The sequence below is a fragment of the Neodiprion pinetum genome, chromosome 2 (assembly GCF_021155775.2).
Source record: "Neodiprion pinetum isolate iyNeoPine1 chromosome 2, iyNeoPine1.2, whole genome shotgun sequence".
Taxonomy (NCBI): domain Eukaryota; kingdom Metazoa; phylum Arthropoda; class Insecta; order Hymenoptera; family Diprionidae; genus Neodiprion; species Neodiprion pinetum.
Genome location: NC_060233.1, coordinates 18798279 through 18812884, shown reverse-complemented (window position 1 = coordinate 18812884; position 14606 = coordinate 18798279). Strand labels below are relative to the sequence as shown.

The 14606-nt window shown below is 37.5% G+C and overlaps 1 protein-coding gene across 2 annotated transcripts; it reads left to right on the top strand.

Moving 5' to 3' along the window:
• Window positions 1–894: 894 nt before the first annotated feature.
• LOC124211966 (uncharacterized) lies at window positions 895–9635 on the top strand. 2 transcript variants are annotated; one of them, XM_046611570.2, is made up of 13 exons: window positions 895–1361; window positions 2592–2719; window positions 4164–4376; window positions 5027–5131; window positions 5208–5300; window positions 5367–5474; window positions 5549–5659; window positions 6262–6433; window positions 8168–8250; window positions 8325–8541; window positions 8896–9060; window positions 9296–9418; window positions 9518–9635. In XM_046611570.2, the coding sequence occupies exons 1-13, from the start codon at window positions 1187–1189 to the stop codon at window positions 9553–9555; spliced, it is 1731 nt and encodes a 576-aa protein (XP_046467526.1). In that variant the 5' UTR covers window positions 895–1186; the 3' UTR covers window positions 9556–9635. The 2 variants fall into 2 exon arrangements, with proteins under 2 accessions (XP_046467526.1, XP_046467527.1); XM_046611571.2 differs by lacking the exon at window positions 895–1361 and having other exon boundaries at window positions 2398–2727; window positions 9296–9634.
• The last annotated feature ends 4971 nt before the right edge of the window (window positions 9636–14606 follow it).

Sequence of the window (14606 nt, the reverse complement as noted above, 5' to 3'; positions counted from 1 at the left end):
AAAAAAAAACTTATGTGTGAAAAACTCTCCGCTTTTCGGATCCATTTTTTAGTTCACATTGACTCTGCCATAACCAATCAAGAATCACGATTTTTGACAAAACAGAAACAGCGATTTCTTTTGCGCCGCAATGTCTTGTCATTGTTTCGAATTTTTATTCTGACAGTTGAGATTTTTCCAGTCATAAAAGAAACAAATTTTCAGAGTGGGAAGGCTGTATAATATAGTAGTCGCGCGTGAGCTACGATTAATTAATAAAGAACGGTAAATAAAATTCTCTTTATTACAATTGTCTTTATAAATCAATCGTACCTAACGCGCGCGACCGCGTAGCCTTTCCATTCTGAAAATTTGTGTTCATGAGTAAAAAAATCTCAGCTGTTAGAATAAAAATTCAAAAGAATGATACAACATTGCGGGGCAATAGAAATCGTTATTCTTTGACAAAAAACGTGTTTTGGAGGTCGTTTGAGCAGAGTAAATGAAAGATAGAAAATAGTTCCGGAAAGCTGAGAGTTTTTCACACAGAAAATATATTTCTTCAAATTTTTATTGTCACGCTAAATATACGATAAAAATACGCATAGCAATTTTGTCTAAAGAACTGGTTAGCATATTCCTCGCCTGAACATGCAGCATACGACGTCCTATATCGGATTGAAACTTGTTGAATTTACTAATTTACTCGAGTCACAGAAAGTAAGGAAAAAAATTTACGCAAATCGAATTTTTCGAGCCCAGACAATGGTTGATAATTCGTGAAGCGCCCAAATAATATCTGAATATTTCAATCATTCGTTATTGTTTTTCATCCTTATTACATTTACATCCCTGCTATTTAGCATCCGAACCTTAGAATAATCACTTGTTATTACCTGTATATAGTAGTCACGCCAGTTCCACTCACGCCAACCACTGTGTACGCGATAGCTCGCTAGTTAGCGAGTTGACGCGTTCTCGTTGTAGCACGCGTGGATGGGCCTGAACGCCGGCATACCCCCTCCTCGCCTCATAAGGCTCACGGGCTGTGTGCAGTTGCGCGCGCGGTAGTTCACACGAGCTTCACGACCACGTGTATATTTTGAACTGACGGGTGAATATAATAACACGAGACAATTTCTAAGTTATTACACCGGCATACAGTGTTTGTTCAATATCAACACGTAGCGCGGAGCTACTGGGGATAATGTTCGCGTTGGTGAAGTTCAAAGTGCAATGTTCACGTCACGATATGAAAAACATTGTTCCCGTGACAAAAATTAATCACTTTGATGCCGATAACATCGATCATCGAAAGTATTATAATATCAAGTGTGGACCTGCAGGCTCATACTGCCAGGCTATCATACTCTGTGTTGACGGTAAGTGTATAATAAATAACACCATTATTTATCAGCTATCGGGTTATATATTCTAATACGCGAGCCATATCATCGGTCTGAGAATAATACTACATATGCCGAACGGATGTTTTGTAGTGAGATTTTTTAATTGAATTACCAATTAGACCTATATATATTAAATAATTATACACAAAGAAAACCGAAATTCATTCATTTTTTTTATATTCCGGACGTTTGATAATTCATACATTCCGTTACTTATTATGCAAGTATTTACAATTATGGTATATTTTTTTTTATCGCTATAAAATGAGAAAAATACAACTTCGAGTGAAGTTAAAAAAATGTTAATATAATCGATAAATCCTCACTGTTCGCAGAACTATACGACAGGCCCTCAAATGTTTATATGAGCGATATATTATCCTAATTCCCATCATATATACGCGTATATTAACATTTGAAAGAAAGTATCAAAGGACACCGCCGCCCTGAGCGTCAAAGACGGCGGTGCGCATGAATTGTCTATTTATTTTCGACAGTAAATATTCGTGTTTGATGATAAAATTCATACCGCCGATTTGGGGATGAGCTAGGAGCATTGACACAATTTTTCAGACTTTTGACACCTCTCTAAAAGGGGGAAATAACTTATGATTCGACATGCACCAGTCAGCTGAACATGTTTTTTTTTCAATGCTGAAATAATAGAAATTAATTCATGTATTTCAAATCATTCTTGTTTTATTCTAACTTTCCTTTGTCATTTCACATTATATGTCATGAAATTATACTTTTTTTCATCAATTTTTTATTGTAAATTAGATTTTTCACTTCGAAGGTTTGTTATTCTGGTTATTCCGTCGGTTATTTCAGTTGATCCCTTGATTCAGGATTTCGATGTACTCGAAAACTGACCAACGAAATCATTACATACTTTCGCAATGAATTATCAAGAAATTATTAGACAGTGGAAAGTCATTTTTTTTGTCATAAAAATCAAGTTTATTTTTTTCAAAAGCAATATTTAGCGGGCTTGCTCAATGCTTAACAAGTTCGCATTTTTTCGACATCCGAACAATGATCCAACGTTACATGGAACAAATTTGGATTGCCAGTAGTTATTTATGATCGTCACTTGAAGAATTCACGATAATTCATGTTTAAATCATTATCACAAACCAGAGTGAAAATATAATGTATAGGATGGTGTGCTATTTTGAACACGTTTGATTATTCTGTTTTCAGACACTATTGAAAAATTACGAGCGAAAAGTGGAGAGAAAAGGCAAGTTGCACCTCCTTCGAATTTGATTTTGTCAGCTTCGGAAATATCTTCAGAAGACTCCGACGCATTAGCTAAACGTGCGAAAAAGGTATATAGGTACATATAGATACGAAGCTGACGATGTTGTTGTTGTTTACTACCAGATGTTGCAGCACCTACACAAAGGTGTATATGGGGCATTCCAGCCATAATCACCCAAGATTGGACTGAACGTTTTTTTTAATAATTTTTGTATAGTTTTACACGATGGAGGTCTATATTGTGTATGTCAAAGGAGTGTCATGGCAGGAGTTGTGTATGTCATGGCATCTATGAATTAATTCTTTTAGATTTTTACTTTGAACCGTTTTCTCAGTATAAATATTACAAACGTCGACTAGTATACATCCTTCGATCTTCTTGCAACGAAGCACGGGTATTCCACGTCGAAAATAGTATATTTCGATACAAGAGGGCAAACAAGCGTTTTGCGCAGTACGAGTCTGAAGGCAGCACGAAGCCGAGGCTTCGTGCGCCCTTCAGACGAGTAGTGCGCAAGAAGCGAGTTTGGCCTCGCGTATCGAACACTATTTTTCTTTGTGAATGTATGCGAAAGTCCGCGCTGTGCAGTGCTTGGGGGCAGCGAAAGCCGGCTTCAGCTCACCGCGCGTGAGAATAAAATTTTGCCTACCGCTAGGCGGTACGCAAAACATTTTGCCCACCGCTTGCGGTGGGCAAAGTATTTTGCGCATCGCCTGATGGTAGGAAAAATTATTCTCACGCGCGGTGCGCGAAGGCCGGGCTTTGGGTGCCTCCTAGCGGTGGGCAAACGAGGATTTCGCATGCATGTGTAAAGAAAACTCAATTTTTGACGCCTAGACCATTTACTCTTTCTATGACTTTACCTACAATTCAGATTAAAAAATCGTTTTTCAGTGCCCATAAATATTGGTGTTAGTGATCATAGTCTATATTATGGCTTTTCCTGTTCGGAAATATCATATCTCATCCCATTAGGTTCAGAAAATTACTGATAAAAAGTTTATTATTAGAAATATACTGATTTAAAAAGTTTATTATTAAAAAAATTAAAATTTATGAATTTTTGCAACCCAGTAGGATGAGATATGATATTTTCGAACAGAAAAAGCCATAGTGTAGACTCTGATCACTAACACCAATATTTATGGGCACTGGAAAACGATTTTTTGATCTGAATTGTAGGTAAAGTCGTAGAAAGAGTGAATATATGGTCCACGATGGTCTAGGCGTCAAAGGTTGAGTTTTTCGACGTAGAATACCTGTGCTTCGTTGCAGGAAGATCGAAGGTTGTATATTAATCGACGTCTGTAATATTTATCCTGAAAAACCGGTTCCAACTAAGAATCTGAAAAAATTCATAGATGCTTCTTTGATGTACACGATATAGAACTACATCGTGTAAAATTATAAAAAAAGAATAATAAAAAAACGTCGAGTCAAATCTTGGATGATTATGGCTGGAGTACCCCATATAGATAATGATTTCATGATTGTACGCTTATTTCATAAAGGCACCATCGCGTCATGAATCTCAGAAGATAAAACTAAAGTTGAATGAAAAATTAGAAGCACTTCGACAAAAACACGTTGCAGAAGATACGATGACACCTGTAGGAAATGAAGTGAACACTATTGAAGATGATCAGGAGAATATCGAACCTGGTGAAGTCCACAATGATAAAAAGAATATGAAAAAAAGTGGCCCGATTAAACGAAAAGCTACGGTAGGTTACTTTGAAGATTTGTTTTTTTTTTTTGCAGTTTTGAATATATCTCTGAGCACGAATGTTACAAGTCATCACACTATGCTTTATCAGTGGAACTTATTGCAATTGAGATTCTTAGATGAGATATGAAATTCAATCTCGATCAATAATTGTTTCTATTGTAAATTTTTTGAAAGTAGCTTCATGGATTTAATGATCAAGTTCGGCCCACTGGCCTGTCCCCAATTTTTGTCTTTGATAGACAAGGTTAGGCTGTATCAAATATAGGTACGTCTTTCAATATTTCAACCCACTAATGATGCAGAACTAACGTTACATATTTTTTGCAACATCTGCTTCTAAAGTATGATTTTCGAAGTACGTGTAGCGTGCGTAAAGTGCCTTATTCCTACCCTCAGGCGAAAATGAGGCACTTGCATTACGCGCGCCACACAGGTTACTAAAATCCTATTTTCCCCTATTGCAGGAATGATGAAAAATAGCATGTACAACACGTGTAGATTGGCCGATAGCCAGCTCGTGTGAAAGCAGCACTCGCCTTCGGCGCGCACTACCAACCTCACACACTAGACGGAAATCGACCCTACTCCACACTGTCACACGATGCACTATTCCGTTCAGCCGTTGTATATTTGTATGTTTTACAGGATGCAGACGGCTGCGGTTCAGGGAAAAAATCTACAAGATCTCACGAATCCTTCGGTGAACCAGTGGCTGAGAAAATGACCAAACCACAGAAGCCCAATTCATCGGTAAATATTATAGAGTAACCCATACGCACTTTATGATGATAAATGACATGCTCGTTTTCACATTTACGATATGTAGGCTGATAAAGTGAGAGAGGCTCAAAGCTCTATTCTGACGGAGCCTAATGCGATGACACCAGACGATGTAGAACTTAGCAAAAACAAGCAGTCGGTGAGTGCTTCAAATGAAAGCCATGTTTGATTATGTAATTGTATATGCTATGTACATTATTTGCAGCCGGATAGTGGTCTTGATGTAGGTAAAAAATCCGCTCAGTCTCCCAAAGCCTTAGATAAACCAATGGTCGAAAAAATAGTTAAACCTGCAAAGAAGCCCGATTCGTCTGTAAATATAGAGTAACTCATACACACTTATTGTTACGGTGAATCAATGCTCATTTTCATAATTATAAAATGCAGGCTGTTAAAAAGAAGGGAAATCGAAGCAGTAGTATGACGGCGAAGGACAGTAATACATCAGCGGCACGAAAGACGACCGATAATACCCTGGACAGCAAAAACATGAATTCGGTAATTGGTTCAATCGCATATTTCGAACTGAAATTCTATTAGGTACCCGTTATATTCCCGATGAGCAGTTTGGGCTCCATTGCGGACTGCGTAATGATATGAAAGAAGCCCAGAATAATGATTCCGTCTGTATAGTGATTTCAAATTAGTTATTTTCACAGACATCACTGACATTCAATACTGTGTGTTAAATTGCTAAACTTTATTTGGAACTTGCATCTTTTTCACAAAATTGTTCGAGAATTATTGCGATGTATGAAAAATTTTCCAATCCTAAAATTGTACAGCAGAAATTCGCTCAAGAAAGATCCAAGACAAATTCTTTTACAAATCTGTACGTCGTTTTGTCCATGTGTAGACTATACATTGATATTGAAAAAAAACTATCATACATACGTATACCTCGCAGTAGTTAATCAAGTTGGTGAATCTTTTCCAATGTAGTTACGTGACTGATGCAACGAACAAATGACGTATCAAAAAAATATATATATATATATATATATATATTTTGTTGAATTGTGTTATGCATACGAAATTGATGGTTGGATTGGACCTGAATGACATATGTGATGATAGTAATTGAATTGGTAATTTTACAGGGATGTGATGACCTTAGTCATGCAGACCTCTTGCAACAGATTAAAAATCTAAAGGCGAAATGTTCCAAAGATGAAACTACGATTGCCAGTCAAAATTTAATGATGAAGGAACTTACAACACTGAACATGGAACTGCAGCGCGATGTCATCCAGTATTTCAAAGAATTCAAAGGTACGCATACATTATTCATTGACAATTGATTTGACAGATATGCAGACCAAGGTAGGCAGTGTAAATCGATTGTAGATTATGTAATTGATCGTTCAAAATGTTCTTAAGCCTACACAGCACTACGATTATTATTGACTGTTTGAAAAACCTTCTTTACTGAAGGTGGGGGGCTGGGGTGGGGGGCGTCACGTGTAACGCCACGCCAGGCGCGTTACGCTGCGTCCGTCACGCTGGGCCCGTTACGCTCAGAGGGGCGGGGAGGGTAGGAGGTTTTACGCTGGGCCATGACAATTGTTACTATAGAGATTGGTTGCCATGGTAACCGTTACCATGGTGGCAACCGATTTCCATGGTAACGGTTACCATGGCAATCGTTACTATAATGATTGGGTACCATGGTAATCGTTACTATGATGATTGGTTACCAGAGTAATCGTTACTATAGAGATCGGTGGGGGTTTCCGGAAATTCCTGGGGTATTTTGGGTTATGCTCCATTTCCCAGTGAAGGGGAGGTGGGAGGGGATCCTGACACGGTGGCAAAACAAATTTGCGAAACTACGAAAATTGCTCGAAATATACAATAACCTTACGTTTTCTGATTGAGAATTTTGTTAAAGGGGTTTTTCAAACCAGCTTTTAGCTATGTTGGTGGGAGGAAAGCTAAAAGCGGTTCAATTTGAACTGTCTCGAAGAGGCAGGTTTTCATTATTTTTCGACTATAAATTGGTACATATGCGGCCGCACATGGTCAGTCCTGCCGAAATCATTACCTTTTATATGGCGGGTTGTAGAAGCATCAGCTAACTGTCGATCGTCTATTGCACAAGTATCTAACAATCGAGAACAAGAATCACTTTCATTTTCCTACTTTTCACGACGGCTTATCAGTTTTTATTGTGCTCAAAGTTTATGAAGCGTTGAAAAAAAAGAAAGTAGATTTCTATACAATTTTGGAAGTATAGTATCTTTAGCTCGGCTATTTCTCGGGAAATAATTGTTTGAAACATGATGATACCATCGCATTCATAGCTGTCAATATTCAAGATACCACAGATCAGATTTCATGTAATCCAAAGAATGCCCTCCACCGGCTGCTTGGTTTGAACGCGAGGGGGAAGTGACTCGTTGATTCGAATTACGAATAGGTCCATAAATTGACGAGAATTTACAGCGGCTTGATTAAATAATAAAAATTAACACAGAAAAAAAATTAAACAAGATCAAAAAACTGTACGTGAATTATCGAACCTCCGAAAGAAAATTGAAATTGAATTGAAAAAAATAAGGTCAACTCATTTGAAGACACAGAAAGTACCAAAGAAAGATTGAAATATTCAGATATTCACCCCAATGAGTATATTATCGATAATTATTCTCGAAGAAATAAATCAAATAAGAAAAAACAAAATCACACAAACAATTGGATTAAATGAAACGAACTCATTTGACTGATCAGAAATACGAATAAAAATCACAAAAACAATAAGATATTTACTCTAGTTGAAGTGAATTATCGAGAATCGTTCGAAAACAAGTGAATGATTGGAATTATTCAAAATTAGGTTACAATTGCAATAAATAAATTCGAGTTTGATTCATTAATTTCAACTATTTCATCCCAAATAATCAATTTGTCACTGGAATCTTGAGGTATTTTCCCCTTAGCGTGAAACAAAACCTGAAATGAATTATCATAAGTATCAGTCACTGAGTAGTATATACGTGTCCACAGTTATGTCGGAACAATATGACGGAGTCATACGTAACTTGGAAGGTTGTAATGCACCACCACCTGGACATATTTCAAACGACAAGGTAAGTTTGCACACTGACGAGGCAATGGTAATGTATTTACATGAATTAATTGTCGACCATATACCATTTCACAGATTCATTTGGGACATAACGTATGGATCCCCTATAGTACGTACAATGGTGCCGTCAACAGGGCAAAGTCGAATCAGATGTTCGTGAAGGAAATCGCCGTAGCAGTATTTGGATACGACGTTCTGAAAAATAGCAGTATCACTGGTACACAATCAAATAAATTCAAAGACAAACCGGCAAAAGCAAAATTGGATGAAACAAAGATGCTCGCTATAAGTGGTACGTCTTTCATCATCTGGACTACATTATCAAGCCTATACATACACATCCCCAGAGATAAACCCGAGTAGGAAAAGTAACTGTGTTAGTATGCAGTAAGGAATACCTGTATTCCACAACGGAGATAATACCCTATTGGCATAATAGCGCATACGTATTCAATCTAAGTATCTGTTACCCAAAACCATTGTTTGTGATCCTTTTTCGCAATTCAAGCGCGATGATGATGAGTCTGATTATACGCCAGCTCGCGTATTCGTAATATCGTCATTCTTGGCCCGCAGACAGGCATATATACTGAATCGCCTCCGAATCGTTTTCCGAACTTACGCACAATATAACCAATTCTTACAGATATCTACCGTCACCGCTTACTGGCCATACAGAAGGCTTCTGAATTCAATACGCAAATGGAATTATCAAAAGTAAACCTTTACGTCACTAGGAAGATATCCGACCTAAACAAACTGAAAAAGACTGATAAGCCATCGACATCATCGATGACATCAAGTGTACCCGGTAAATTAAAACTTGATCATGATAGAGTGCACGTAATTAAATACATTTAACCATAGCGCTACATATCGCCTTAGCATGTATAATCATGAGATTTCATCGGTGTTGTACATTTGTACGAACCATCTCCACTTTCCTACAGTTGACATTTGAGTTTACCACTAACCATATTCTTATTATACATATATAGACATATATTGGCGCTTCTGTGATATTGATTATTTATATCTGTCTCTAGAAGAGGATGATCAGAAATCAGACGCGGGGGATGATATAGGCACCAACTCCAACATTACTGACGATGTCGGAAACTCCCCTATTAGGATACTTGAAGATCATGACAATAAAGAAGAAAATACAGGTTTGTCAGTTTATAACGTCAGATTAACATATGTAAACTTCGTAGGAAACGAAAACCGTGCCACTTATGAAGACTTCTGCTTTTCAACATACTTGTTAGATGCGGAACACACGCCGAATGAGGAACTCAGCGAGTAAGAGCGAGAGTCAGTCACGTAGAGACAGTCACGGGATGATTTTGTCATATTTGTATTCTCGCAATAAAAACAATTCAAAGAAAAATTATCTCTGCGACGTATGGCTCATTCTAGGTGTATATACTTCACTCCCGCTTATTATGTACATGTATGTTATTTCAGTGCATAGGTGGATGTTAATATATTGCAGGCTTGAAACAAATGAAAGACGTCATCGGGTGATCGATCTTGCTCCTGCCGTGGGACCTATATTCAGCTTTCTCGCGATCACGACAAGGTCACACGTTTGATTTCACATCGATTTGCAGTTTGTTTTTGGTATATGTATAATAGCGCATATTAGTATAAATGCTGGGCAGTAGTGTTCAGATATGCCTACCCACATCCCTACAAAAAATGTCGGATGAAGATATAAGGTACTATCCGAATTCAATATGGTTTTTGTATCCTCATTGTATGTGAACCTATCGGAATGTATAGGTTTACGATAGGTCCAGATACAAATCGCTACGAACCGGATACATTCGGATAGGTTCGCATACAATACGGATACGAAAACCATACTAAATTGGGATAGTACCGTATATCTTCATACGACATTTTTTGTAGGGATTGGATTAACCCATTCCTGCGCAAAGACCAAAAACGACTCAGTTTTTTGTCTCTGCGCAGTAACAAGTCAGCCGGACGTGGGCAGTAGGCATATATGAACATTACTGTATGAAAACAATAAATCACATTTTGTCCATGATCTGAATACTGACGGGATGAAAACTTTGATTTTCAACCAAAAAAGTAATTCAGGGTTGATTTGTCATTCCAAAGGTACTGCTATTTTCTCAATACGTACGTGATCATGGGCAACACCAGGGTAGATACATTGATAGAAATAGACGGAATGAAATAGTTCATCAGCAGCGCATAGATGCGGACAGAATGCATCTGTGGACCGTATTTAAACCAGTGCTGATAGAGGTACATTAGAAACCGATAGAATCCATCTGCGCGTTATTCCAGGTGGACAACGTCTGCGTATAGAAAACCGGTAGATGCGGATAAAAATTCTGTCCATTTAATAGCAAAATGCGTATAGAATCGGACACGAGTGGATAGGAATTCTGTCTGCTGTTGCACATAGATGCGTATAAGAACGGGCATATCCAACTGCTTCTGTCTGAAATTACCGTGACAAAAACACACTCGATTCAGACAGGATTCGTCTTCTGTCTGTTTCTGATGGAATTTTAACCAGGGTCAACCACTGCTGAAGGCGCAACACATCTTTCACGGGAAATCTACATATCGAATTATAATTTAATCCCTGAGTCAATAATACCCGAGTTTTCAATTTCAATTATAATAAGATCGGTTCATAATTCAAATATTGTGAATTTTTACTGACCCGATTCGTACGTTATAATACTCGTTAAATATAATTAGTAAATACTTCGTATGCTGACATAACCTCTGCAAGTTATCATTTGCAGAACGCTTCAGCGTTGTATACTCACTTGTGAAATGATCGCCCACTATATTTTGATTGCTTTGTTTTGCAAAAAACGCAGGGACTCATTGTTACCTCAATAATTGTTACTGTAATTTTCCATCGCAATCGATTATATACACATACATATATATATATATATATATATATATATATATATATATATATATATATACACATACATATATCACGTGTATATATATATATATATATATATATATATATATATATACACATACATATATCACGTGTATATATATATATATATATATCTAAAGTGACAAGAATCTGTACAAAATGGCTACCGTTCAATTGGCGTGACGGCACCACGCTTAATCCAATCCAGTGTATATATATATCAGTGTTGCTGCACGTGCAATTTCAGCCTAATGTGACGTCGGTACGGTACCTCGTAAAAATTTCCAAGTGTTAGACATTGGCATCATCGCACGGTTACAGCTAGACTCACATCAGTAGTTTGGGTCACCAATTACCGATAAAGTATTGAATACCCCGGGCAACGGTTATTCTATCGCTCTAATCAAACAAACTGAGGAAAGAGTAATCGTTAGATAAAAGATTTAAATTGACTTACCTTTGGAAAGTAATCTGGATATGATGAATTGCAGCGCAGATTGGTGAGAGAGTTTGATGGAATGACTGATTTGGATATATTTGGATACTTTGATTAACTTGGATTTATTTTGTAGTTTCAGATTTCTAGTCCCAAACAACGAGGTTCCTAGTGTTACATTTTAAATTAGTTTAACAAAATGGAGCGGGAAGCTCGCTGGAGTTTAGTCAGAGTAACTTCGTAGAAAAAGTTTGGCGGCAAAAGGCAAAAGGATTTTACCGCGAGATTGTACCGAGGACGAGATACCGAATCTAGTGGTGGAAACCAAGAGGACGATCCGATGATCGGTCGCCGTTCTTATGGGGATCGATTGCTGCGCAAAACGATCCCCCGCTTTAATTTTTGGAGTTTACTTCTCAAGAAACGATTTGAGTTATAGGGCCCGGTACGGAAATTATATGAGGAGTCAAATCAAGTGTAACACGAAAACTTGAGGTGTTAAGTAGAAAGAGACAAACATATATATCTGTAGGATTGAACGTACAAAAGAAGATGGAATACATTACACAGCGTATCCTATACTCGGAGCCTCCCTCTTTGTGCGATGCTTCGTAGTCTGACTGTATAGTTCACTACCTCTGGTCTGAGAGTTAAATGTGTGCGTATGTTTGTACGTGTGTGTTGTGTGCCTGCGTATTATAGTAGCATTTATTGTATCGATACAACGTACACAAACAGCAACCTAACCATCAACTTTTAATGTTTTGATTTTAAAGTTTTCTTGTACTTCTATGCATTGATACGTGTATTTTTATGTACTAAGATTTTATTGAAGTAATATAAATAATCCGAATAATTAGAGATATATGTTTGTTTCTCTTATCATTTTGGAAGATGCGTTCATTTACAATTTTTTTCTATTCGATATATATCATAATTATCGTTCGTAACGAGTAAACTCCAGTCGTGTGTCGGAGCTGACACATACACATTTTTTGTAAAACTACTGCGCACCTTCCCCCTTATTCTAGGTATTAAAACTAGGGCACGATATCCTCGTCGCATGTTCGCCCGTGATCTTTGCTCTTAGCTATTACTGTATTGCGAGCTTTTTATACACGGTATAACACCGTTTTGGTGTGGTAGTGTAGGTGTAGAGTTGTTGCACCATTAGCTTCCTATCCGTGTTGTGCGAGATATCGGGCTAGATTTGGTCACGTGAGGCTGGCCAGGATTGCCAGTACACGAAAATTCAAAATCCGCATGTACGGAGCTGCTGAGACCAAGCGAGCCAAAAGACGATTAGTCGGTCACCTATCCGAAAGGACCGCACCATTTCTTATATATTTCACACAAACTGATTATCCCGTTGCCGAGTAGTCTGGAGGACAGGAGATCTTCGTGAGCAAGAAGAAGGAACCTGGCCCACAAAGAAGACCCCGGGGTTCCCAGTAGCTCTGTGTTGTTTTGTTTTGTCCCTCTTATTATTTATACATATTTATTTCGTTTCTTTTTTTTTGGTTCCGCTCCTTTTAATTCTCTTTTGTGACGCCTATTGGCTCATTTTATCTTTTATAACCTTAAGCCCGGCCGTTTTTTTGTCTTTAGATTTTAGTCATACATGGATCGGCCACTGTAAATTTATTTATTAATTTATTCTGTCCTTCTATTTTTTGTGCCTGCTATATCTTTTGTTACGACTATTAGCTTTCTTTTCGATTTTACAATCGGACGCGCCCATGTTAGAAAGATAAGTTTACCTTTTTATTGTTCTGTAGTGTATGTAGTTCAATAATGAATAAAACGAGGTGGCTATTTTAACTTTAGGTACGACCCGCTTACAATATTATAATTACTGATAGAAAATCATAAAGAATCATTACAGTGTGAGATTTGGTGCCGGGGGCAGCAGGCCCCCCCTGGCTACAGTGCTTCCTCCCCCCTTTCCGCAGACGTTAAGACCTGGACCAATTGTAACTGCTATTTCCTAATATGGTGATCACAATGCACGTGTGATAGAGGTGACCCATGTTTCGTGATGGTGTCATATGTCGCGGCGAGGTTATGATGCGCTGAGTTCTAGTTGTAGTTTACTTCCTAAATGTTCTTACTATCCTCTTCGTTACAAAGTCTATATATTAAGATTACCATATTGGATACTTATTATTTGGCTAGTTTGACAGCGTGTAAATATATGGAATTGCGTATATGTTATAATTAATTATTATCATTATTCACCTGGAGTACAATAGTAGTTGTTTATGGGACATACTTGCTATTCATTTGGTATTAAAGCTAATACTATGATTGCGCTGCTGCGAATACTCTTAGGAGTTCGTGTTGTAACAATCTTAACAGAATTAGGGTATTTAAGGATGTGATAGTTCGTAGTTTTGGAATAAGTTTACGTATATATTTTTCGTATGATTCCCTTCGGTAATTGTTAATTGTGATATTGATATGGAACGGCTTGAAAGGTATTGCGCGTTGTTCTTATGTTTGTTGGTTGCCTGTTACTGGGCGTTGCCACGTGTACATCTTTGAGTTTATTCCTTGGTATCGGGCAATACTTGTAAGGAGCTAGGGATATGTTTTCGTACGTTCCAGCTAAGAACTATTATAAGCTTTGTTCATCTTGAAGGATCTATTGTTATTGTATTTATACAATAATTGTAATTCTGTTTGGCTGTTTCGCCTTACAGAATCATCCGGTAAGTTGATTTACCTACAATCGTTTTGTCATTAAGCTTCCTAATATGTTCTCCAGGTAGAGTTCTGTATGGTTCCATATTGAAGATCTACATTACCTCCGAACGCTTGTATGTGTTGCCTACAATACGGTGTTACGGAGAAAAGTTTATAATTCATGCTAGATAATTGATTTTTACGATTTTGAAGGTTTCGCAGTCACTGGTTTTATGGATCATTGCAGCAGTGCATATAGCTTTACATTATAAAGATAAACTGAGCGCTC

Excerpts from the sequence above, each read along its gene's own strand:
- LOC124211966 (XM_046611570.2), top strand. The coding sequence starts at position 1,187 with ATGTTCGCGTTGGTGAAGTTCAAAGTGCAATGTTCACGTCACGATATG. Across the intron at positions 5,660-6,261 it reads ACAGCAAAAACATGAATTCG|GGATGTGATGACCTTAGTCA; the intron begins GTAATTGGTTCA and ends GTAATTTTACAG. Across the intron at positions 6,434-8,167 it reads GTATTTCAAAGAATTCAAAG|TTATGTCGGAACAATATGAC; the intron begins GTACGCATACAT and ends ACGTGTCCACAG.